This window comes from Danio rerio, chromosome 22, assembly GCF_052040795.2.
Source record: "Danio rerio strain M-AB ecotype USA chromosome 22, GRCz13ab, whole genome shotgun sequence".
Taxonomy (NCBI): Eukaryota; Metazoa; Chordata; class Actinopteri; order Cypriniformes; family Danionidae; genus Danio; species Danio rerio.
This window is the reverse complement of record NC_141042.1, coordinates 7,119,833-7,147,795: the sequence shown is the minus strand read 5'-3', so window position 1 is coordinate 7,147,795 and position 27,963 is coordinate 7,119,833. Positions and strand designations below refer to the sequence as shown.

At 34.5% G+C, this 27,963-nt stretch overlaps 1 protein-coding gene and 2 long non-coding RNA genes across 5 annotated transcripts in view; 1 reads left to right on the top strand and 2 right to left on the bottom strand.

The window, feature by feature from the left end:
• Positions 1-27,963, bottom strand: part of LOC147838372 (uncharacterized) — a 280,547-nt gene that overhangs the window by 82,626 nt on the left and 169,958 nt on the right. The window lies entirely within an intron of this gene.
• On the top strand, positions 787-26,309 carry LOC103909531 (uncharacterized). Of its 3 annotated transcripts, none has more exons than NR_170296.1 (4): positions 787-1,079; positions 12,477-12,602; positions 25,754-25,890; positions 26,026-26,309. It is a non-coding gene; the product is annotated as an uncharacterized LOC103909531 (long non-coding RNA). The 3 variants fall into 3 exon arrangements; NR_170295.1 differs by having other exon boundaries at positions 25,991-26,309; NR_170297.1 differs by having other exon boundaries at positions 25,751-25,890; positions 25,991-26,309.
• Positions 7,402-26,778, bottom strand: LOC108181196 (T-lymphocyte surface antigen Ly-9-like). The gene is made up of 8 exons (XM_087304796.1): positions 26,753-26,778; positions 26,293-26,633; positions 25,917-26,204; positions 13,094-13,426; positions 12,631-12,921; positions 12,445-12,558; positions 8,833-8,900; positions 7,402-7,616 (listed from the first exon to the last, which is right to left on the bottom strand). Exons 1-8 carry the CDS (start codon positions 26,776-26,778, stop codon positions 7,566-7,568), a joined length of 1,512 nt encoding a protein of 503 aa, XP_087160922.1. The 3' UTR covers positions 7,402-7,565.

Genomic DNA, 27,963 nt, shown 5'->3' with positions numbered 1-27,963 from the left:
TTAGTAATAATACATAATACATAAAAAAAAAAATATATATATATATATATATATATATATATATATATATATATATATATATATATATATATATATATATATATATATATATATTGTAAATCACAACGCGACCGGTCTGTAGCTTAATAATGTAAACATTTAGATGCATAATGTCACAGTCAGTCTTTTATTAATGTACTATGGAATAAATTATGCAGATAAATGAACGGAGACGCTCAAACATATTCCATAACATCCTTAAAAGGGCACACTTTTGACAAATTTTATTAAATAGACAAGTATGATAACATTTGGCTTTCAAATACCGATGTTGATGACAAAATAACTTTATAAAATTGATACAGATGAGTGCAATGCATGTGCACACTGTATTTCATCTTTAGAGGCACAATTTAACAGTTATTTTCTCTTTCATTTCTTGTCTTTTCGTTTTCTTCATTGATGTTTTATGACGGATGGCAAACCAGCTTTGAGTGCATATTTCTCCCCTACTGGATGGAGTAAAGTTTTGCCATGATGATACTATGAAGATGAATTACTCGTTTGAAAGAGCTGGATTGTAATACAACTATTTGAAGAAACATAAAATAGTTTTATAGTATTTACAGGAACTGTTTAGTACGCGTCAGCTATTCAAAGTTGATTGATCCAACTCAGATCAGCTATCCTGAAACCGAAAACTCTGAGTTTTTAATCTCTCGGTAAATCAACTCAGAGTTCAAGTTTAAACTCCGTGTTGTTTGAACCTCCTTACTGAAACAGGCCCCAGGTGTCAGATTTTATTTATTGTTTGCCTTAATCCGCGCATGCTCGGTCTGCTTTGAGCCTTCCTTGATTGCGAGCAGCTGTTCAGCAGTAATTTTATGAAAACAGGTTTGGCGTTTTTTCGTATATTCGACAGAACAGCCTGTTTAGAGTAACCTATAGCTAAATAAACAGACTAAATCCATCATAGACATCAAAACCACTGATTCCGGATTCATAACTCAACAGCAGAACCATAAAGTGTGGGCTCAGAACAGCACCAGAACTCGATGGTGGGCTACTGTCTGTCAAAGGTGAGTGTAATTACTAACTCCTTATTAATTCCTCTAAATAACGTTAAAATAGGCCTGTAGTTTGAGTGGGCTTTGATACAATATTAAACAAACACAAGTGAGATGCTCTCACTAACTTTTAGCTGCACACGAAATGACAGTTTTATCAGATAAATAGAAAGTGTTTCCACATGATGGCGCCATTATTCAGATAATATTTACTGAAGATCAGTGGAGAAAATGCGTAGTAGGCTATACTACTTAACTATTAAAGGACATAAAAGGAGGTTTTGTCCCCTTTGCTTCTGAATATTCCTTTAGCAACATCAAATGTTAAGTTTTGATTATGTTGACTATATTGATTTTGAAGCATCTTTTTAAAATATGTATTTAATTTGCTTCTGAACTGAAGAGCAATTACAACAACAGTCGAGTAGGCATGGGATGACCGGTTTCAAGGTTTACCGCGGTTTGGAAAAGGTTTTTAAACGTTTTAAAACCACAAACATTTTCTGTTGTTCCTAAGGTATATAAGTTTGGTTTTTATGTGTAAATAACTCTGTGTTTTTGAAATCAATGAAGACAGCAGACTATTTATTTCTTATAATTGTTAAGCCTGAAATGTTTTCTATTCCAAAATATTATAAATGTTTCCTAAAATATAGTTGTTGCTTTTTTTTTTTTTTTTTCTCAGACATTAAAAATGAACTTATTTTAAAGTAGTAATCACAATACCGTGAAACCGTGGTATTTTTATTCAAGGTTATCATATCATCCAAAACTTATACCGGCCCATGCTTACAGCCGAGACACAAAACATAATGAAAGTCACTTACATAACTTAGAAATTGACTTTCTTTAGAGTTTTTTTTTTTTTATCTGTTGTGATAATCAAGTTTAGTTATGATGTATAAGATGTTTACATCACTATATAAAACCATCTTGCAGTCTTTTCCCCGCCATCTATAACTCAATTGATCTTTATTTATGATGCTTTTTACTATGTAGAATGTGCCAAAGCTGCTTTTGATTGAAGAAGAGAATTAAAAAGCCAATATTTCAAGTTGTGGAACATTACAGCAATTCACGCAGGCAGAGTAGTGTAAAATACTGCTGTAGTTGTTGTTAAATTACTGTTACTGTTAAAGTTAAGTATACAGCTTAAGGCAATTGTCACTTTTTAATGCCGATCCACTACAGAGCATCTCCAATTATGCAGATACGATGTACATTTCATATGTGTCTTGACAGATACTTTCAATAGTTGATGATGATGATGATAGTAATAATATTAGTAGTAGTAGTTATTTATCATCTTTCAAAACCTGTAACTTTCTATTTAAATGTATAAACCCATATCTGAGCACTATTGCTGTAGATTTATTACTAAAAAATGGAAACAATGAGTATGTTAAAATGCTCTAACCAGTCCTCCAGCACAAACAGAAGAAAAGAAACATGCAAAACACTCCTTAACAGTTCGGTTTTTAAACAAATAAGATTGTGCTCTGAAAAAACACTGCTCGTGTATATCTTCCTCTCACAGCTTGACCCTCCTCCTACATGTTTCATTAGTTTGTGTTATGTGATCGTATTATTTGAAGTAAATATTTGTCTGGTCCTTGTGCCTTTTTTAATGAGCGGGTTATATACTTTACTTTTATAATCTGGTGTACTATGTGAAAATGTGGAAAAATAACAATATTCTGTGAATTGACTATATTTGATTAAATATATTTGATTTTTAGTACGGTTGTGTAATATATCTTTTTAATTTTTGTATTTAGAAAACCAAAGTACAATGTTAAAACCAAGTACAATCTCTGCTGTTCTATTGACACTTAGCTTTTGAGTCAAACTGAAACCTGCTGTGGTTCATGGTCATCAGAGATGTGGTTTGAGCTGCTGGTGGACAAGCAGTTTGTAGGTTACATTAGACATTTGTGTGTTTGGTTCAAGTGTGCCGCAAGCCTGCGTTTGAGTGAAGGTCTCGGCCTTTAGATCGCCCCCTGGGGGCTGGCTGCAGTACAAGTCATAAAGCCCGCCTCCTCCGTGTTAATGAAGGAGACTTGAGCCCAAATAAAAAAATTAATTACACTTGCAATAAAATGTCCCGAAAGATAGTTCTGGTCGATTAAGGCTCTGGTTATTGTGCTGAAATAGGTGCAGATCCTCATTTTTGTAAACAGTTTGTTTTTAGCAGTAATTTAATGCTGGGCGTGTCATCGTGATTGACAGCTGTGATTGACAGTTTCTCAAAGCGCGGCGTCTGAGCTTCGGCAGAGGACTGAAGTGTTATTACTCGATTTCTGTGATATTTTACTATGACAAAATGAGTTCAGCAGTAAACTACAGTTTCTGACATACATGATCTGGTGGAACACTGTTTATTCGCTAAGGTCAGAGCTTTTTTCGGGCTTTATTAGTTTGCTAATACACGCCTAACCACCCAGATAGCAAAATACACAGGGGCCAGTTCTTGCCTGCCGGAGACTTACCCCTCAGACTGACTACCTCTGCTGGACCTACTCCGGATGCCTGGACTCACTGCCCGAGTCCAGCCTGAGTCAATTGAGCCAGATGCGGCGGCCGAGCGAGAAGGCGCTGCCGCATGCGAGCCGGAATCAGCCCGCGACGCCGCGACTAGGTTATGCGCTGATGCCCGGAGCTGGCGCGATTGAATCTTCATTATATAAAACCCTCACATTTGTTAACGTTATTACACCCATTTTTGTTGATATAACAACAAACGCATGCTACTATGTGAACGCAAAGTGTATCACTGAGTTTAACCTTTGAATAAAGATGCAAATAGCATAGCAATTATTTAAATAAAGGACAAAATAAATAACAATAAACCTGTATCGGTTGCACAAGTATTAAATAATAATAATAATAAATACGAAAATGACAATAAAACTGCACAATAAAATAAACCCATTTAAGTACGGGGTATACAGGAGATCGTTAGCAGTAATTCTCTTTGTGTTTAAATAATAATCTTCACGTTGATCTCCTGTAAGGTTATTTGAACTTGCACGTCTCTGCATTTTAAGTTTTGGCATGTTATTAAGTGATCTACTGAATTTGCTGTTATAAATCATTTTAAGGTTCTTGAAATCGAATCTTATATAACCTAATAGAGCTGTAAATGTTAGATATTATTTATTTACATCATTTACTGTTGGCGTTTTATTTGAACACTCCAGCTAACATTAAAAAGAATGTAAATTCCTCGTTGCCAGATATAATGAAGGCATCGAATAAACCAAATGAAAACGGAGGCAAAAAAATTAAATAAATAAACAATTCAAGCGAAAATGAATAAACAATATACTAGTGATGTTACAGCAGATAGAAGTTGTATTAATAGTGCAAAGTTTTTTTGCACAAATTGACAAATTGCAGGGTTGGGATGTGTAAATATCCTGTTGATATTTAGTAATCTTGCTGTATTTATCTTCTAAACGCACGATTGTTCCCGCATGGTAAATCGTTATGGTGTGTAGGCTATATTTTGGGTTCTGTTGATGGCTAATTAAAAATAAAAACCTTTCTAAAAATGTATGTGTTGTTTATATGTTATTGTTCATATTTTACAAGTGTTATTTCTACCCCTATGAAGATAACAAATACCAACAACAAATATAACAATAAGAGAATATATTATTTGTGCTCATATTCAGGCTAGAGTGTATAAAAGATCGTTTATTTCTGCAGTCCACCATGTATTGCTTTTATTAAAGTTTAACAGCTTACATCACACCGTTTTTAAACCGTATATTATTGTGTTTTTTTAATGTAAGTGCTTCTATTTACATCAGTGAGCGTTTGTTATAGTGCAGACACCGGCAGTCGAGTGAGAAGTTCGGGGGGCGTGGTTGATTTTACATAAAGCGTTTGATTGGAAGCTCGACTCCGCTCATTATCGCGGCTCCTCCTCTGGCTCCATCAGACAGTCCTTCTGCGCATGTCTGGCTCCAATTTCAGCAGTCTTTTGCGACAGTTTGTGCCCGTCAAGCAGGCGTTTTGCCCTCAAGGCGTTCAATGGCAAAAGGGGCTGTCGCGTCGTCCATATTTTTTACAGTCATTGGTTTGGTTTGAGTGAAGGGACTACTTTTGTTCTGCTGCTATGAAGTAATATTGCAGAAAAAATAAAATGTATACTAATCTGTGTAAAAAAAAACATGATGGTTAACTGTAGAGAAATAAAAGCAATAATCAAGGATGCAAAAGTTGAGACACTGAACCTTGCCCAACCCTTCATTAATAAGGAATAATTAATGGCCTGCAGTCGAATTCTAAAATGTATAAAGGTATAATAAATAGCCTTTACGTCGGTTGTGGACTTCACCAGACTGGTGCTGATATTAAATACAGTTACACTGTGGTTACCACACTAGCTCTGATGCTGTATTTTAGACATCTGTCAGATTTTTGTCCTAAAACTGCTCCTGTGTGTGACACTAGTTTCACACATCTCATCCAAAGCCTTGTGTTGTGTTTGAAATCATTCAGCGTGGTGATATAGAAGGTAATGCACTCAACGTGCCGGTACTACTTTGGCTGTGCTTTTTTCTCTCCAGAAAATAACATTAGAGATCAGCCAATCAGGATAAATCATTCAAAGGCCTCATAAGTCTTTATCTGTAAACCTGTTTTTTGTATCTAAAAAGTGGCTTATAATTTCAGACAAAAGCTAATTAAATATATTTTATGAATTAGACGGATGTTATTAATATGAAAATCGCATAAAAGTCGCTTTACTTTTTTCCTAGTCTACTGCTGTGACTTTGTTAACCCACCAGATGGCGCAATCTGGCTAGAAATACAAGGATACCCGAGAAGGTGGCGTTAACGTTGAAAGAAACCGAAGGAACACAACACTTATGTATTAGAACCCATAAATGAACAGGAAGCTTCTCTTTATTTTAACACCTTTCAGTCTTTTCTCCATTAAGTTGGCCTGTATGCCCATGATTTATTGGATTGATAAACTTTAGCTAACTAATTATATGGTTCATGACATGGATATGTTAGTGAAACAATGTGACAATATTTGTATTTGGTCTTTCGGGTGATTTAATAATTGTAAATTTGACCCACATATTAGTCTTTTACTCATCATTAAAATTTAACTGCCCCATGATTTAAACCATCATCATCATTATCATCATCATTACTGAAACTTTTTTAAGATTTTTTTGCAGATCTTTCATTTAATTAGTAAGTTTTCAATCAATATTTTTTTTCTTTAAACAGCCCTCAAGGTAACTTGCTTGTCTAACTTATAAGAGCTTAAAGTAGAAAAAAATGACGACAAGCTGGTCAAAACCATGTAAATGACCCTAAACACTCAACAACAACAAGAAATCGCTTTTACAAACCTAGAACAAATGTTTTAAAACAAGTGCATCAACAGCAATTTGTTAATATTACAATTAAAATAGCTCTAAGATATGTTCTCATTCCATTTTCAGGGCTTGTTATGTTAGATCTATTAAGTGCTCTGATAAACAGGTCAGTAAGGCACTTTTATTCAATTTTAGAAAATGTCTCATTACTAATTTCTAAAAATTAATCTGATATCTGTGTATGTACATTGTGTAAATTTGACCCTGGGCGGGAAAACCTTCTCTTTTAAAGTTTTTTATTTTTTATTTTTTTTAATTTTTTATCAGAATATATTTATGTGTGTAACCCCGCCGATCCTACATCACCCAACCCGCTCCGAGCTTCTACATGGGAGTCGGTTGCTCTAACAAGGAGGCTAAAGACTATGGCCTTTAGCGTCTGTCGCTACAGCACCTTTTGAGGTCAGAGGAGTGAGGTTTACTTGCAAAGCACTTACTAGCTTGCCTCCGTTACATGTGCATATATTCACATGCAAGTCATTTTAAAACATTTTCTAGTGTAAATGTACAATAACTTAATTTTAATGGGGTATACGCACACAAACTTTTAATTTCAGCTAGCATTAGCGCTTCTGATGAACTGTTTTTCTATTATAAAACTGCCACATTTAAGGTCTGATTCCTTAAAAAAATCTGTGATATTTACTGATATATGACAAAGTGGGTCTCAAAGCGGACAAGAAGCACTGCATTAAATTCCATTTCCCCCCGCCATGTCTTTGAAATATAGATGTTTTACTCCAGTATTTTTAATGAAGTTTTTGCGTTGGCCTGCTGATCCTGATGGCGCTAGCATGTACAAGGTCTTACATTTCATTTTATGCTTGAACAACTAAATGTATGCTTAAGTCTATTTAACTGAATGTATTGTAATTACATTACAACATCAATGCTGTGAAAGAAACCTTATAAAATTGAAAATGGTCACATTAGGCTTTCACCAGAAGTTTATTGCTGGCTAGAAAAACACTAGCTGTGCATATACCCCATTGACTGAAGTCAACATACTCTCCTGATTCAGTGTTCACAGAACTCATCGCTAGTGGAAAAACTTCGACATTTCAAAAGAGTTCTAAATGTTCTTATAGTGACGTCATCTCATGATGATGTTTCCATATTCTACTTGATCCTCTTCGTTAACTTCCTGTAAAAAAAAAATAAGGCACAGAAGATATTAACAACTTTTTCTAAAGCTCATCCTGCCATTCAATGTAATTGATCACATGAAAAAAATATAGTAAATACCATGGTGTTTTTGAACTATAACCTACTTTAGTAAAGTGTAATATTTTGTGTGTTGTGCTTTGCAGTAAAATATACCATAGAAACTAGAAACTTAGTATGGAATTAGGTCATTTGTTTACATTTTAGCCTAACATATTACCTGGGCTTATGAATGCTTTTACAATAGGTCTAGCATGTGTGATGTCTAGCTATATTTTACTACAGTCATTTTTAATATAGGTGGTTATTTAAAAATTATTTCCCTCCCGTGACAGCACTAACAAGAAGCAGTTTAAAGGAGCGTCATTTAAATATGGTTAACCATATCTGTGGTTTAAACATTTTCCTAAACAGCAGCGGTTGATCTGCTAGCATGTTTGTTTGCCCACAACAACTGAAGTAGCAGAAGCAGCTGCACGTGATACTGCATACGTGCTACTGGCGCGCTGCAGAGTTTGATCAACAGATAAAAAGGGGTTGAAGAGCAGATCTGTGGCTGCTCTTACAACGGAAAGATGTTATTTTATCCCCTCATGGTTTTATCAGGCTACTAAATGCACAACTACACCACTATGTTCTTGCTAAAATGGTTTAACCTTTGTTTTTTTTTAATGAAGGTACAAAGCTAAAGCAGTAAAACAAGCTATTTGTTGCATCGTTTTGAAGTAATGAAACACAAAAAAACCAACACGATGTGATGTGGTTGATGTGTTAAATGCTAAAGTATTCTATGTAATATAATGCTATGCTAACTGATGTAGCATTTATGTATGACAAGTAGGCTATAAAATGTTTTATAATTATGAACAAAGTTATTTTTTGCTCGACTAGCATACATTAGGTTAGCTTTGAGCAAAAACAAGATTTTAATTTGCTTAAATAAATAGTTGTGTAGCACATACACTTTTTGTTTATGATAATTAGATTAAATGTGGATTGTTTATGACTAATTTGAATTTAAAGTACAGATTGTATATCTCCTGTTTCAGTCACAAAATGAAACTATAAATTCGAAATATAGATGTATGAGAACATTTGAAGCTCAACGACCCTCTTTTGAGGCAGTGGCCTCTCTTTGAAAACGCGCTAGACACCTGCACTTCCTGCTGAGATGATAAAGATTAACATAATCTTACCGAGTTATGTGCAATTCTTTTGCTGAACGTTGTCTCTGCATAAGTGATCTCTTCTTCACGAATCTCAACTGATTTAACAATAAAAAGGTGTTAACTTACTATTGGATTTGTTTAGAGACTGTCAAATGTAAAGAATGAATTCACAACTAAAATGATACAAGGTGCTATATCTTAAAAACTAAAACGCCCACAAATTTTAGTTTTATTTTAACTTTCTTACACACAAATTCACATTTTAAAGGGCACCTGTTATGCAAAGTACTGTTTTAAAAGGTGTTTGGACAGAACTGTGTGTACACAGCCATTTTAGAACGATAAACAGTCCATCCAGTCTTTTTTGATGTCTTTTTTCAGTAGCCCTTCATCATGTTGTTGATTTGACAATGTATTAACCATGTCTTCAGCTCTGTATGTTGTGCCATGTCTTTCATTTTGTCTATCTGTGATCGGCAGATAGTTAAAAGTCTACACTATAAAAATGTTTATAATTTACAAGTGTTTTCCATCCATTTTTGAATGTGATTTGCATTATGGGACCTTTATCTCTTCATCAACTTGCAACAAATGGACTTTTATTGACATTTTACCATTTTCAAATAATGTATAAGAAATGTATAGAGAAATAAGTCTGTAAAATAACAGAGAAATGACTGGCAGTTTATTACAAGGGTTTTGTATCGTAATAAACAACATTAACCGAGACTTTAAAGTATTAAAATTTTTAATAAACTCCTTTTCAAACTTTTCAAGGTTAAAAGTTGTTGGAAGAAAGGTCAATATACAGTTAAAGTAAAAAAAATTCCGTAAAAATTTACTAGATACTAGGCAATTTTTCCGTAATTTCTGTTTAACCGGGTGATTTTTTTTTTTTTTTCAACACATTTCTAATCATAATAGTTTAAAAACTCATTTCTAATAATTGATTTATTTTATCTTTGCCATGATCACAGTAAATAATATTTGACTATATATTTTTTAAGACACTTCTATACAGGTTAAAGTGACATTTAAAGGCTTAACGAGGTTAATTAGTTTATAGGCAGGTCAGGGTAGGCAAGTTATTTTATTACGATGGTTTGTTCTGTTGACTATCGAAAAAATATATGGCTTAAAGGGGCTAATAATATTGACCTTAAAATGATTTTAAAAAATTTAAAAACTGTGTTTATTCTAGCTAAAATAAAACAAATAAGACTTTCTCCTGAAGAAAAAATATTATCAGACACACTGTGAAAACTTTCTTGCTCTGTTGCACATCATTTAGAAAATATTTTAAAAGAAAAAAAAATTCAAAGGGGGCTAATCATTCTGACATCAACTATATATATATATATATATATATATATATATATATATATATATATATATATATATATATATATATATATATATATATATATAATGCTTTGTTAATAATGTTCCAAAAATGAACGAATGTTTAAATATAAATCAAATTTCACCTCAGTAAAGATCGTTTGAAAGAATGGTGCTATTTCCTTTTTTTATTAAACTAAATGAAAATTAGATCAGAAAAAGAGTGCTAAAACACAAATATCCTGTCATCTTTTTACATTACACTGACATTGATGTTACGAAGCCAACGAGTGACTTTTCATTTTTAAATTGTGTATGCTAGGTATATTTTTGATTACATTTTTGTTTCTATGTTGATCCTTCTCATTTCTTTTGTTTTCACTTTGTCACTGTGCCTGCCCTGACACATAGGTATTAGAACAAGACCAAATGCTATGTTTCCATCCAAAGATGTGACTTAGACTTTAGCGCAAAGCTGGAATATGTATATACATACATGCATAACATACAGTATGACTCAGAAAACAAAAACAAAATGCAATAAACATATGGTGGCTTTTGGAGGCGTAAGACTACTTTTTGGAAGTAGAGAAGCTTAAAATCATTCTGGAAGTATTAATACTGATAATACATATACAGTGGTCTCTCGCTATAACATGGTTCACTTTTAGCAGGGTTTTTTGTGTGTGTGTGTGTGTGTGTGTGTGTGTGTGTGTGTGTGTGTGTGTGTGTGTGTGTGTGTGTGTGTGTGTGTGTGTGTGTGTGTGTGTGTGTGTGTGTGTGTGTGTGTGTGTGTGTGTGTGTGTGTGTGTGTGTGTAATTTAACATGCTTCTTTCTATAGCGCATGGTGTTCTGCGTTCTGACTGGCTGTAGACCATTGTCAAGCAATCTTAATCCTGCACAGTACAGAATGCATTCATCTTGCTAAATTTGCATAAATATTCAATCACTAGCAGTGCTGTACTATATGTTTGCAAGTTTTCTCCCCACAATCTCAACGATACGTTCTGCACTGTTAAAGGCACCTGTGGTAGCACACAAAAGGCAACGAAAGATGCTAACAATTACTCAAATTTATTGAGATAAAGTTGATTTTATATTCGCACATTCAGAGTCTCTCCTTAATAATATAATTTCAGAAAAGTATTGTTTGCAAATTCTAAATAGGAAACTCATATTAGCAGCCCATGACTATTCAACTACAACATTGTTCACAGTTAAGTAAATAGAGCTAATGTTGTTTTGAAGTCATATTTACATGAGATTAAAGAACCAATATTCAAAGTGGCATGTCACAAATGGTCACTGTGCGAATATAAAACCAACTTTACCTCAATCAAAAAGTTGAACTTCTGGACATGCTGAAGAAGTTATGCGGCTGTAGGGCGCCATTTCTGAATAAATAAATGTCGATCAGTTGGTTTTGATCTTTGGTTTCATTTTAAAATACTGGACTTATTTTTCAAATGAACTTTGAGAGGTTAAAAAAAAATAAAAAGAGTGTGAAACTGTTAATGCCTGTCCGAGAAAAGTGTATAAAGTGTGCATGCAGTGAGGTGTTTTACAGCCTAAAAAATCGATAATAATTGTAAAATATGAAGCTGACTACCAAGGATTTACCTATTGTGCTTTTTTTTTTTCCCCATGTATAACGAGCGACCACTGTAATTTCGATGACAGACTTTGACTAAGGGATTTTAAAATGACAAAAACAACATTTCAGATATTTCATAACATGGTCAATTCACTGGTTCATCCATTTAATGCCAGCCCATGACCGTCATTTTTGTCCTAATTCTGTAATTTATTCAGTCAATGTGTTTCCATCATAGTTCCTTACTTATTTCGTATCAAATAAAAAGTTTATCCTACTCACTTGTTTGCTTTTTTAAAATCGATGTGCATCTTGATATTTTTAATGCAATAATCCATATTGTACAGGAAAAAATAATTGATGGAAACTGTGTCCAAATGCTATTACTTTTCAAATGCAAGGAAAATCCGCTCGTTTAAATTTAAAGGCACATACACCAAAATGGCTTGTTTTTACTTTAACCCAAAAATTGGTGTTTTCAACAGGGTATAATTATTGGTCCGAAGGGTTTTTTGAGTTGAAATGTCACAGACACATTTTGGAGACACCAAAAGTCTTATATTACGCTTTGTGACAAGGGGCATAATAGGTGCCCTTAAATAATGACAATTATCATGTTTATTAAAAGGCAATTGGAACTATACAGTACTCTAAATGTTTGTCAAAGTACTGTCCATTTGGTAAAAAGGTTGTTAATGCTTGCCTTCATGGTCTGTTTTTCTCTGATTGTTGTAGATCCTGATCATCCAGACAGCAGCTACAGTCAACAGAGATCCAACAACAGCAGTAGTGATGAACACCGTCCAAAATGCTGAGCCTTCAGGAGGAAGAGGAGGATTTTTATGATTGAGAGACATTAACGTAAGTGAATGTGTAGATGAGCGCATACCTGAACATGGCTGGCAGTGTGTGTTGATGTCCAGATGTGTGGTCTGGTTGCTGATGGTGTTGTTGATCACACAGCTGTAGGTGTTGTTATCCTGATATTTCACCTCCAGAGGTAGAGAGAGACTGATGCTGAGATCAGACACACTGATGCTGGACAATACACTGTTTCCTTTGTACCAGGAGAGACTCACAGCGCTCACATTCACCACTGAACACAACACTGAACAATTATACTGTGAGGATGAGGAACACTGAGAGGAGTTGAAGATGAGGACAGGAACAGGCAGACGAGCTGGAATCAGTGTAAAGAGAAATATGAATGTGTTTAAAATAGGAAACTTTTTGTTTGAACGGGCTGAGTACACATGTAATGCAATTGCAATGATATTATCTATTGGCATTTGTGCTATGAAATACTTAAACAATAAATTGTAAATGGTCGAACAAGAAGGCTTTGTACTCACCATAGACAGTAACTTTAAATCTTTTTGATGATGTATTATCTGAAAATATCTGCGCTTCATAAACTCCAGCATGTTCAGATCTGATGTTGATGATGGTCAGAGATCCAGTGTTATTGTCCAGCTTCAGTCTGTCTCTGAATCTCCCATCAGGACCATCCATTGTGGAGAAGGCCTGATAAGCTCTGTTAATAAGAGCTATTAGAGAGTTATCAGCTACAAAGTGCCATGTTAATTCACCTTTGTGTAATTCAGTAACACCAGTGTGTAGAGTGACAGAATCTCCCTCCATCACTGAGAATGACTGCATTTCATTCCTACTGGAGCCAAACACACCTGAAAAACAAGATCAGGGTTACTGTTGCTTTACAAAGTTTGAAATCACCTTGTACAATTAGAATTTAACCATGTTTATTTTACTATGCCGAAATAAGATTTAGTATAAACCTAAAAGTGTGTGTGTGTGTGTGTGTGTATGTGAGTGCTAATATGGGTGTTTGTATAATTGCGGGTACATTTGACATTACAAAATGTTAACTCTTTACACATACAACACCATACAAACACTAATCCTTTTATTGTCTTTTTTTCCTAATATCAGTAACTTAGTATTAATTTTAAAATTTTAATTTATTATTAAGATTCATCCATCATGATCATCATCATTATTAGTATTATTACCACTATCACTACTACTTTTATTATTAGTATTATTACCACTATCACTACTACTTTTATTATTATTTGCTTTTTAGGGATATATATATATATATATATATATATATATATATATATATATATATATATATATATATATATATATATATATATATATATATAATTTTATTTTTTTTATAGGAAGCTTTACACTATTATATTTGTGCATATACATTAGTTTAGTCAGTACTTAAGCCAAATCTGCAAATAATCTAACAAAATAACTTGTGATAACAGTCCAAAAACCAGTACCCCCACATTTATACGTTTAAGAAAAATATTTAATATACATTTTAAAAATCAAGAGAAGCAAAAAAAAAAAAAAAACATTGAAAATTGAAAAATTTAGTTGAAATTTTGTAGGTTGTATTTTATATTTTTTTTAAATATTTTGCTAAAATGTAATTGTATTTTTTATTTCTAAACCTGTTTGGTGACTAAAATATTATTTTAATAAATATATCTTTTTAATAAATCTGTTAATGTATATGTGTGCGTGTATAATTTTTAAAGCATTTTGCTTTTAAACTCAATAAGGACAAATTTGGAAATGTGTAGAAATAAGACATTTCACTTAAAACCAAAATGATATTTCACCTCTTGATACACATACAAAGAGGAACACAAGCTCTCCTAATTTCACAAATACATGATGGTCAATTGTTAGTCGAAGCTGTTACCCTAAATGGTTAACAGAATAGACTCCCCCCCCCCCCCCCCAAAAACTACACTTGCTAGCATAAATGCTAAGAGTACATGACTAATGAAATAAGGGTTTAAAACATTTTGTAAATGACCAATGTGATAAATTAAACATTCTGTTCTGGTATCGCATGAAAAAAAACTTAACTTACCAATCAGATGGAGCCGACACAAACAGAACAAAAGAAAAGCGTTAAACATTTTCAGATGTTCATTGATATATATTGATAATAAAACTGTTCATTTTAAAACACTAAAACTGTTTTGAAGAAGCAGAACAGATCAGTTAATGATGTGTGAATCCTCCTCAGACAGTTCAGCCCTCCTTTATATACTCATACATGCATGCTTACACACACAAACGCACACACACACACAATGTTAGGGTTTTCATGTTTTATGGGGTCTTCCTATAGACATGATGTTTGCACTGTGGAGAAACTGTAAATCGTATTCTCGTATCCCAACCCTGCCCCTAAATCCAACACTCACAGAAAACAATCTGCACTTTTACATTTTCAAAATGCTTCATACCAGATTATTTAAGAGCTGTTTCCTCACTGGGAACAAAATGTTTTCAAATTTGCTGGTTTTACTACATGAGGATACATTTGCTAACCACAATATCATGAAAACCAGGTATGCACACGGATTAGTTGATATAATGTTTACAAGTACAATGTAAATTAATTAATATGAAAAATGTTGTTCTGACTCTTAGTAAAACCAACATTTCTTAATGGTGGAAAATGTCCTTCATTATCTTTTAAAATGTAGAATATTAAAGTATTTAATAATGTAAAAGTAGAATGTTGGACTAACTATTTCAGTTTGAAGTGGAGCAAAAGTTCATGTATAATATTATATGTGCATAATATTTAATGTGAATTTATTCAGCTGTTGGTTTTAGGTTGTGGAAAAACTCAGTGGTGTGCAGTGTGACACATCTTTTGAGTCGAACTGAAACCTGCTGTGGTTTGAAAAAAAGTGGTTTGATCTGCTGGTGAACAAGCATCTTGTGTGTGAGAATGAGCAGTGCTGGTGGGCTGTTTTTAGGTAATGGGTTAGAGGGGCTTCTGCTTGCTCAGCTACCGTAAACGTTTGACGTCAAGAAAAAAAAATGGAGAAGCGTTTTGAAAGAGCGGCAGAAAAGCAAGAGATACACTATTGTGATTTTACACACATTATATGTTTATGGGACATCTCGCTTTATATGCATATGATTGTTAATGGCATCATCTTAATCCGTAGGGTGTAATATGGATAGCGGAAATTTTCGACCAGATTTTCAAAAGTGCATTTCTGAGGTCAACCACTTATTTTGAAAGAAGGCCTGAATCGGTCTGTGCTCTAACTATAAAGGTGCTCAGTCAGGTTGATGACAGGACTTTGTGCAGGCCAGTTCAGTTCCCCCACACCAAACTCCTCATCCATATCTTTATGTAGCTTGCTTTGTGTACAGGTGTGCAGTCATGTTGGAGCAGGAATGGTCCCTTAAGATTCTTTTTAAAGTTGGGAACGCAATTGTGCAAAATTTCTTTGTATGCTGAATCATTTCATAGTTCCTTTCACAGGAACCAAGGCAAGGCAAGGTAAGTTTATTTATATAGCACATTTCATACACAATGGCAATTCAAAGTGCTTTACATAAACAAGAATAAAAGAAACAAGTAAAATAAAATAATAAAAATGCATAAAAACAAAACATAAAAACAGGTAAAATGTGATATGAAAGAATGAAGAAGAATAGAAAAACATGATAGTGCAATCTGTCCAAGGGGACCAAGGGGACAAGCCCAAACCTTGAACAAATATCTTAATCCCTTCCTCTGCCAACTTTACTCTTGGCAGCAAGGTCGTTTTCCCTGTGATCGCTTAACTCAGACTTGTCCATCAGGCTGACAGATTTGACATGTTTTTAGACTTTTTAATGAGACACATGTAAAAGGAATAACAGTTAGTAGTAGGTAATTTATTTGTTGGCCATGGCTAGCCAAGCCCAACATGGATCAAAAATATACATGATTTGAAAACTTATAAAAAGTCTAATATACAGACACTTAATATTTAATTATTTAATTATTAGACTAAGCTAAGTGCATTTAGAGGTTATATTTTAAAGTTCAGTATGTTTGAATATACCTATTCTAGTGCATGTTTTTGTTGTATTTAAAGGGATCCCACCCCTAGGTATTTCTAGCATGTGGTACAGTAGTTCAATTGTTTCAGAACAGTGAATCATTTTAAGAATCAATTGTTTTGAAGCTATAAGCATAATGTCTCCCATTATTACTTTAGACCAGGGGTGTCCAAACCATACCTGTCAACATTGGGATGTGAAAATAAGGGATATGCCCACCATAATAAGGGATACCCCCCTCCCCATAAAAAAATCCCCAAATTACTAAATATGTTCTTCTGAGGCTGTTTCATTGTAAATAAACTATTGAACAGTCAGTAATATGTTTTATTATTATTATTTACAAAAGAAAAAATAAATAATATACATTAACAGCAAATTTGCAGTTTAGCTTATTAAAATTAATTTAATTAGTTATTATAAACAAATAGCATCAAGTTATCAAATCTCAATCTTCACTGTATAACTAACACATTCTGATTAAAAAGCAATGAATGAATCTCATTTATTTTGATTTTTTGTTTAATTACATTTAAAAAACGGAGGTGTCACTTTAAAAATGCACACATCTAACTATATAATAATAGCATTGCTTTCTTTTTTTTATGCTCATTTAGAACAAAATTACTTGTGTTTGAAAAAAAAAAAAAAACACCCACCAAGACATCGACATCTTTAGATGGTATTATAATTAGTTATGTGTATAAGTCTGTACAGTGCTTCAAAACGTGTGTACAAAATCCATCTATTTATCACTGTTATGTCCTTGAGGTGAAACAAGAAAAAAGAGGGGAAAGCCAAAAGTCACGTTTCAAAAGTTTATATTAAGCCCAGTGTGACCAAACATTAGGCAAATCGCCTTGCCAACTCGCACGCCGTTGGTCTCCGTCCAACCCTTAGCATCAGGAAAAGAGTCTCTTAAACAGCAGGATGCTGATAAAAGAGCGCACACTTAGACTCCGCTGTTCTCCATCCACCTGATTATGCCCCACAACGTTGCAGTGCATTTGTAGAGGAAGCAAAACAGACACACAGACAGCACAGCAGACAAATGACAGCGCAGCAGGCATCACAATCACTATAGAACGCGTCAGCTGACAGTCACGCACCGCTATATGACGCACGCTATATCACGCACCGTTTTGAGGATTGCATAGGAGGGGTGACAGCACCTGTGATAAAAAGGTAAGAGAATCCTGCTGTTTTTATGCCTAAATAAAACAAAAGCACAGAACACACTCATTTAAGAGTAAGGGGTGGTTCGGCCCCTGGTGGTTCGGCTGTATGGGTTGCGTATAGGGAGGATCGGCTCTTTTATGTTTATTTAGACAAAGACTGAAAATACGGGAGAAATACAGGAAAATACCTTTACGGGATGATAGCGGGATAGAACTGTAAAATATGGGAGAATTACGAAAAACACAAAAAAGATTGACAGGTATGTTCCAAACTCTGTCCTGGAGGACCAGTGTCCTGCATATTTTATCTCCAACTTCCTTCAACATACTTGCCTGGAAGTTTTAGTGTACCTAGAAAGAGCTTGATTAGCTGGTTCAGGTGTGTTTAATTGGGGTTTGAACTAAAATATGCAGGACACCGGCACTCCAGGACAGAGTTTGGGCACCCTTGCTCTAGACAGAGAAGCATGATTGGGGGTGGGGGACATCTACCCATCCATCCATCCATGTGCAGCATCCACTTGGAGTTTCTTCTGTTCCCAATTGCTTTCACTTAGATATAACAGATAGAAAATTTCATGAATGTACTTATTGCATAGGTGGCTCCTATCACAGTGCCTTAACATTTCTTCCACAGTAGGAGTTTGTCAACCCTATGGCACTTAAGCTGTGGTCACACTGGACTTTTCTCCCCATAGACTTTTATTCATATGCATGCAAATGCATCAGACCGGAAACGTAAGGTCATGCATCAAAAATCACATCACTTGACTACATGAGACCAATCAAGGATCAAAACATGACATCTCTCGAAAGAATTAAAACATGGAGCAATCGCTCGCTTTTTTAATGTCTAATAATCTTGTTTAATCCCGCCCCTTTTCGCAGCGACGCACAACAGAATTTCGCACACACAAACTCTAGTTTGAACGCAGCGTAAGTCGTAGTGCAGGTAAGCGTAATAATGAGCAAATTACCTAATTTGCAGTTGTTGCCTTTTTATTTACAAAACAAATATTTTGAAAAAACTTTAAGGCAAACCCTTTCCCATGCGAAGACAGGACATTAGGCAGACCTAAACCGAGGCCTCTATTACACAGGTTAATGGAAAAACCAAATAAGACACAGGTGAACATAATAAGAAACAAAGGAAACAAATAAAATACAACATATGGGTGCACAAAACAAATAGTAAATAATGGTTTTGTTTACATCCAATGCATTTTAGCACAACCTTACAGATAAATCCTTGATTGGATATTTTAAAAATACTGTCACAAACTGGGCACGGAGTCTTCATAAAAAAATCCCTTTACAAGAAGTTTGCAAACAGATTTTACTACAAATCCAAACCAGACGCCAAAGACATAATCATGAAAAAGCAATCAGATGAGTACTGCAGAGAGGGCTCCCTCTGGTGGTTGATTGAATGAGTCAACCTTACTCTGTACAAATTCTAACACAACCAGACAATACACAACATTATTACCATCAACCTGGGCCTATATGGGGCGTCTGCAGACTTGGATCCAGGCAGTTTTACGCCCCACAGCTTTACGCCCCTGTTGTTCCTAATGCGTTCAGTAGGGGGGATGAAAGATACATGACCACATAATACATTTGAAGTCAACGCTCTCAGATTATTAAATGTCCTGTTAATAAATATATATAATTTTAATTAGATTACGCTAAATATGAACGCTAGATTAATGTATCATAAAGTGAGTTATAAACTCACTATAAAATATGCAGAATTGATACACTCACCAAATAATTCCAGATTTGCAAAAGCTCTATTGCAAATTAATTTAGATTAATTTAATTAAAAAAATTAAAAACAAAAGTTGTTGGATACTGTAATGGTTAATTGTAGCCTAGCTATACGTTTTCATATAGAGATATACATTTGTTGTATTGTTTATATATAAATTTGCATTTTGAAAATAACAAAGTGATAACCAAACAATACAGTGTAATATGGAGTAATGATGTGCTTTGATAAGAATGCAGAGGTATTGTTACAATAAATATGATGAAAAAAATAAGGGATAAACAATATGATTGCATGCGCAATGCAAACTTCATTGGTAATATATAAAATGTACTGTATATGAACAAAAATGAGTAGACCATTTATAATTGAGTTTCTATATGCATTTATGGATATATGATAGTTTAATTGTTTAAACTAGAACAGGATTGTATTATATTGATTGTAATTGAAAGCAATGAAATTTTAAAATTTAAAATAAAATCAATTAAATTTTCAGATCTGTTTAGATTTATTTCAGTATTTAAGAAAGTCAAATTTGGAGGAATAATGTAGTGTAGTTGAAGTGTAGATTTGGCTGACAACCCAGACCATGCAAGTGTATTGTCTAATCTATGAGAAAATATATATCTTTAAATAATTATTAAATATGTAATAATTACTCCCTTGCTGAGACAAAAAGGTAAAAGAAAATTAGCCTTCATAACACACTTTCTTATGTAGGTTAATGTTATTTTATTCTTTTGTTGATGTAGAACATGTAGCTGGCCTGCACACAGTTGCCTAAAATTGAGTCAAACTAACACACTGCTGTTATACTACACCAATTTGTTTGTGTTGACATACAGTCATATCAACCTTAATCTAATAAAAAAAGGTTTAAGTTTCATGTTTGCTAATGTTTTAAACACGTATTTAACATAGATACCTTTTCATGGTGTCGCGTTTGGTTGGGTGTAATAAAGTTCTGGAGGCTTAAAATAACACTGTACTGCCTCCCTCTACTAGACACAACAGGAACAACAGGGGCGTAAAACTGCTTGGGCCGTAGATCTGTCTAGATCCAAGTCTGCAGCCTCCCCCTACTCACCTGGGCTGAATATAAATCTAAAACGATTAAATTACGAATTAATTTGTTAAAGGTTTAATGTCCCAGTCTTTGGAAGGTGTGAAAATGCATCAACAGTTTATGGGCTCTGATTATGATTATTTTTACACTTAGCGAGCTGTCAATTGGCAATGAAATAAAGACTTTTGATTTCAGTCAGGTAGGCTATACAAACGTTACATTAAGTTTCTTTTTTTAACCACAGACCTATGGAATTGTGCTTTAGATGCCATCTTGTGGTCAAATGTGTGTACTGCATTATGAGATTTTCTAGCTTTTGATTATACCCTGGTTGCAGACACGTTATTACTTTACATTGTGGGGTTGATTGAGTACACTATATAACATATGCTATAGTTTCGGACACTACTAAAATGTCTGCTTTAAAAAATAGTGCACTTAATCTCCATTTAAGTATAAAGGGGGCGATTTCAGATACAGCCCAGGAGTGAAAGAGTGAGTGATACTACAGTTGATCCACTTGATGGCGACATTTATAAGATAAATAATTTTCGTTTAACTGCAGATCAGTGAAGAAAGATTTAAATATTAATAAAATGACCCAACTTTAGATCTTTGAAATATACAGCCAGTGTTTATTCAACAGTACCTTTTTAAAAGAATTGAATTAACACACTTGGATTACAATCCGGGTTATTATTATTATTATTATTATTATTATTATTATTATTATTATTATTATTATGTGTATTTAAAGATGCTTTAACCCTTAATCAAACCTAATTAATTCATGTTATCGACTTAAAAATTAATGTTATAGACTCAGCCTCTAAAGTTGTCATAATTTCCAAGTAAAAGTGACGACACCTCTGGATTTAGTACTTAAGAAAATACTGGTTTGTTCATCATCTCATGGTCACCAAGCATCACATACTCTACATGAGCCACCTCATCAGCTTTCTGTAAAATAAAAGAATAAAGAAAGGAAAACATCATAATTTAGTGAAGACTTGAATTTTTGCACAATAATATTTTTTGCATAATAATAATGCACACATCTACTTCATTGCTAAAATTATGCAACTAACTCCTAAATTGGTAGTAAATGATCTTACCCATGATTGTGAGTTTCTTTCACAGAACGATGGCTGATGTGAAATAACTGCTAAAGTGAGCTCATCTTTATTCGGCTGAACTGTTTCAACAACAAAAATGGATTTTAAATGGCAAAACTCAGCTAGTTCAGTCGTCACAACATACAGTGTGTGCTATTTTATTACATGTATACTACAGGTCGGTTGAATAATTGATTCTGATTGGCTAATGATAAACATTCTAAGCTGCTGTGTAATAATAATTCCATTTATATAGCGCTTAGACACTCAAAGCCATATACACATTAGAGGGAATCTCCTCATCCACCACCAGTGTACAGCATCCACCTGGATGATGCGACGGCAGCCATATGGTTCCAGATCGCACACCACACATCAGCTGATTGGTGGAGAGGAGACAGAGGGATGAAACCAATTATGATCTGGGAATAGTTAGGAGGCCATAATGGGCAGAGGCCAGTGGCAAATTTTGGCCAGAACGCCAGTGTTCTGACGATCGTGTTACCACCCAAGAATGTGCTACCGATAGCTCAATCTGTCATATTTCATCTAAAAGGGTCTTTATCTTTTCAGCTTCAAATGTCAGAATGAACTACCTCCTTAACGAAAGTGTATATAAACAGGGTTAGCACATTTTGTCAGCTTTAAATGTCAATCGGAATGAACTACCACTCTAATAAACAAATTAAATATAAAACTAAGAAAATAAAAAAAATAATTAAGGCAGTAGTTACCTCTGATAAACATTTGAAGTTGCTACGCCTTTTTCAACATTGTTCGACAGAGTAGTAGTAAATTTCGATGGATATTTGAAGCTGACAATATGTGCTACCCCTGTTTTTACATACTTATTTAATGTGCTAGTTCATTCTGATAGACATTTGAATGATGTGCTAACCCTGATTTGGTGAAACATGACAGATTAAGCTACCGGTAGCACATTCTGAGGAGGTACAGATCGCCAGACCACCGGGGTAGAAGTAGTAGGTAGAAGGTAGTAGACCACCCTACTTTTTTTTTCAAAGTGATTTTATAAAAGAGTAGGGACCTCAGTTTAACATCTCATATGAAAGATGGTGCATAAAGTCAATATACTGGGGCATTAGGACCCACACAGACAGTTATTTCACAGCTACAACACATCAAAACACAACAGAAGGCTTTGGATGAGATGTGAAAGAAGCTAGTCCTATACACAGGAGCAGATTGAGTACAAAAACCTGGCAAATGTCCTAAATACAACGTCTGAACACTATCTTTAGCTGTGGGGACGAGAACAACTGGAATAATTTACTCAAATCTGTTGTTATTGGAAAATAATGCCTTGAATCTGCTTCATATCATGTCTATCACCACCGTGCTTGTGCATTATTTTAGTAATAATTCCATGGTCTGTCATCAATTATTCCTTACATTTTGATAATAAAATGGCATTAATTAAATTTGACATTAGCACATTTTTATACTTGAATATAAAACATTTACCATAGTAGAGTAAAATGTTTAACACATAATCAGTATTTTGTGTGTGTGATCAGCAAATAGGTAAGCTCCAGGGCCCGGTTTTTCAAAAGGTTTAATCTGGATAAAACTGATCCGGATTTAGTAATCCTGTTTTTGCGATCCGTGATCACGTAATCCAGCTTACTTTTTGAGCCAGTTTTTCGAAGCAACATTGGATTGGATCAATCTGATCCGGATAGGAACTTTTCAGGATCACTAAATCTGGATTACCAGTGCTCAAACACAATGTAGATGGATAGACAGGCCTATGAAAAGAGCAACAAGTAGAATAGCCAGTGTGGGGTAAATATAACTTTATTTTTATTAGAAATGAAAACACACACTTAAAAAAAAAAACAATAAAAAGCCCACCCCATCCTGTTCCAGCAGTCCGTTTATCTGAGACCTACAACACAAACACTGTACATTGAGGTATTTTTAATAAGTTACAAATATAGATGTAAATAAAAAAATGTCAATGTCAAAAACTCAGACTTCCTCATCTGATGTGGAGAGAGTAGCTTGTCTGAGCAAAGCCTTTAGGAGGTGAATCTCAAATGTGGTCTTGGTTTGCTGCAGTTTGGTCAGAGTAAGTTGTTCCTCGGCCAGATGAAGCTGTGCTTCTGCCCTTTCAGTCTCTTTTTGCAGTTGTTGAAGGTGATTTCAAAAATCAGTGATTGCCATTCTTTGCATTTTCTTGGTTATTTTGTAATCATTGCATGCATCACTAATAAATATTCTAAAAACAAATATATTTTTTATTGTGATGAATGTATATATAAATTAGTGACAGAATAAAATGTATTGTTTCTGGTCAATTTTGACAGCTGTTTGCCGTAGGCCTATACTGAAAGCCTAAATATGTTGAAGCCAATAATCACTATAGCCTGACAGATGAACAAATAAAATTAAAACCTTATTAATAAATAGTATATCTCGTAAGATACTGCATGATCCAAAAATAGTATTATTTAATACATTTTTTAAGTTTTCATTACATTTTGGGCATAAAATCCACACTAAATCCACCCTTCTGATGGGATCAGTTTAATCCAGGTTTTTTGGATCAAAGTGATCCAAATCCTACAAAAAAGGTCTGAAAAACCCAAAGTAAAGGTTTGATCCGTATCAAAACCAAGATTAGATTACGTGATCTAATCCGATTAGGTAATCCGTTTTTTCTTTTGAAAAACCCATTTTCAAGATTTGATCCAATCCCTTATCCAAAATCCTAGTGGATTACTTTTGAAAAACCGGGCCCAGATTACATTTGTGCATATCTGTTTTCTTTCTGCATGTGGACTCGCTTTGTATCAGCCATGCTGTAGACTTAAAAACCATAGAAGGTAGGGCTTTTTCTTATTGTGCGACAATATTATTGAATGCATTATCTACAACTATCAGGAAGCTGTTTCTTTGGACTGTTTTTAAAAGCTTCTTAAGACGCATCTTTTTAGCAAAGCATTTAGCTCAGTCCCTTTTATAAAATTTCTAACATTTTGCTAATTTATCGTTTCATTATTGCGATATGACTCTGACTTCTTACAGGGATTTTATGCAAGCTTGTCATTCTTTGCATTTTTTTTCTTTTTTGTTATTGACATCTTCTGAACTATTGGTGTTTTTCATCTCCACATGATGTCGCTATTTTTCCCAGTGTTTTCTGTTTGGGTTCATTTGTGTTAATCTTGTTCAGCTGTGTCGTAGACTAGCCTATTTATTTTACCCTCTTTTCTTCACTTGTCACTTGGTTTTTGGGTTTGATGTGCTCTTGTCCCTGTGCTCTACGGAGAACTTTGTTTGTTACCTGCTTGGCTGTAGTCAGTCTTGTAGACTTCCTGTGTTTTTGGCTGGCTGCTATTTTGATGATTTTGGATTTCCTAAATAAACACCTTTTGTTGAACTAGACCTTGTACCTTAGCAACTTGGTTCATCACCTCTTCCTGTTGTTAAACGGTAGAACGTAGGTCTACCATACCAGAAACATGGGTTTGAGCCTCTGGCTCGTCACAGTTATTGTATGTTTTGTAGCGCTTTGAGGTTAAGAAAAGCGCATCATAAATAAAATTTTTCATTTGTCATCTCCATTATTAACATATTTAGGTACTTTACCTATGAAAACATACTAACTGGGATGTGTTCCTGTACATATTTTAATTAACTATATATCATATGCATAGATCAAGTATGAATTCAAAAAGAGGGCTGACCGATGAGGGGCTAAATAATAGTTTTGTCTATCAATTGATTAAAATATTTCCACATGGAAAGGTCCTAAATGAGGATATATGCATATATATGAACCTTTATGCACATATGTGTAAATGTGCCACATATAGGCAAAATTGAGATGCATATACAGGCCATATATTTTCTTTCCGTGTGGGTTTATCACTGGTTTAAGAATCATGTATGTAACACTGATGTAACACTTGCCTTTTTGATCAGAGTTTCCACATTTCCAGCAGATCCAGAAGATCCCGACTCCAACAAAAGTCATCAGAGATCCAGCAGCAGCAGATATCAAAACTATCTGAGAACCTGACACCGGAGGACCAGAAGAAATAGAAGTGAATGTGTTGGTCGGATCTATATCACAGGACAGGTCAGTAAATTAACTGCATATTGTACCTTCGCACGGCTGGCACAGTGTGTTGATGTCCAGATGTGTGGTCTGGTTGCTGATGGTGTTGTTGATCACACAGCTGTAGGTGTTGTTATCCTGATATTCCACCTCCAGAGGTAGAGAGAGACTGATGCTGAGATCAGACACACTGATGCTGGACAATACACTGTTTCCTTTGTACCAGGAGAGACTCACAGCGCTCACATTCACCACTGAACACACCACTGAATAATTATACTGGGATGATGAACACAGAGAAGAGTTGAAGATGAGGGCAGGAACAAGCAGACGTGCTGGAAAACATGAGAATAGAGATTTTCAGTACAGAGTTTGAGTGTAAATTGTTGAAGAATTTGTGAAGGATTAAAGAACTTTACTCGCCATGAACAGAAACATTGAATATTTTTGATGGCCATTTTTTTCCGCTTATATCAAGATTATAAATTCCCGCATTTTCAGATGTGATGTTTGTGATGGTCAGAGATCCAGTCTGTCTGTCCATCTTAAGTCTGTCTCTGAATCTGTCAGTGCCATCAAATGTGGAGAAGATTTGCTCCTTAATGTTGATTTTAGCTATAAGAGTGTTTTCGGCTCCAAAACTCCACAGCATGTTCTCCCAATGTATTATAGTAACACCAGAGTTTAGAGTAACAGAATCTCCTTCAGTCACTGACACAGACACTTTTACTTTCTTAGCAAGCACACCTGAAGGACAGAAACCACTTTACACTCAGATTAAGTATCTAGAGTACTCCTAATTAACAGATAAATGTATGCAAATATATTACATTAAAGGCATTGAAATGTAACAAGCCGAAAATGAAAAATCTGGTAATGTTACCAAAGACTATAGAATACACGAGACATGTCACTCGCATAGTTTTGAATAAGGAAATGTGTAACGGTCAATATGGCGAATGAAGCCCCGCCTACTAGTACAGAAGCCAATCAGCGATCGCTGTAGACTGACGATTTTTGGGGGGAGAAACTCGGACCAGACTGGGGCTTTTACATTACAACAGTTTATTGATCAACAAACACACTGGAATCTCAGTGAATACTTGAGATTGAAATTACCCTTTGCGCGATGTGATAATATCTCAATGTTTTACCCTTTAGCAGTCACAAGACTGGAAGCTCAGGTTTAAGGTAGCACTTATCACAAAGGGGCAAATAAAACTGACATTTAGCCTACAATCCTTGCACAGCCTACACTTTATCTGTTGTCTCTCTATTTTGGTAGTACCCAATTTAAATGTGAGATTTTGGAAACCAGATCTAAATTTAGCAGGAACAGTTTAATAGAAAAATATTCTAAGTGGCAAGGGGTGAACAAAGACTGAATATACAATGTGAGCGGTCTGGTGCGGAATAAAACCTAGCCAGAGCAGGATTTTAAAAAATCAGTCCTGTGCAGACCTCTGCCTTGGTTTCCTCCGGGTGCTTCAATTTTCCCAACAGTCCAAAGACATGTGTATAGATGAATTAGGTAAACAAAATTGGCCTTTTGGAGAGTGAGAGAGTGTATGGGTGTTTCCCAGTACTGCGTTGTGGCTGGAAAGGCATCTACTGTATAAAACATATTCTGGCATAGTTTGCGGTTCATTCCACTGTGGTGACACTTGATGATAAATAAGAGACTAAGCCAAGGGAAAATAAATGAACGATATTTGCAACTATCTTCATTCCTTTACTTAAATTCACAACAGACTATGCAGCACCAACATATTTTTGTTCTTTTGCTAATTTAATTTCTTCTTTTGTCGTCTTTAAGTCACTCAAGATAAAAGCATATATCAAATTTAATTTAATAGACCCTTTTCACATTTTCGTGTTTCTCAGTGGCATACTCTGTCATAGTTGGGTAAACTTAGAGTGAATGGTAAAGCACAACAAATCTTTTTTTTCTTTTTTCTTTTACAATCCTGTTTGCTGAAATAATAATAAATAAAATAAAAACGCCACAATGGTGTTATCAAGACTATCAGAAAAAAGGAAAACTGATAACTGCAGCCAGAAGACAGAATAACATCAAATTTACTGTCCTGCCTT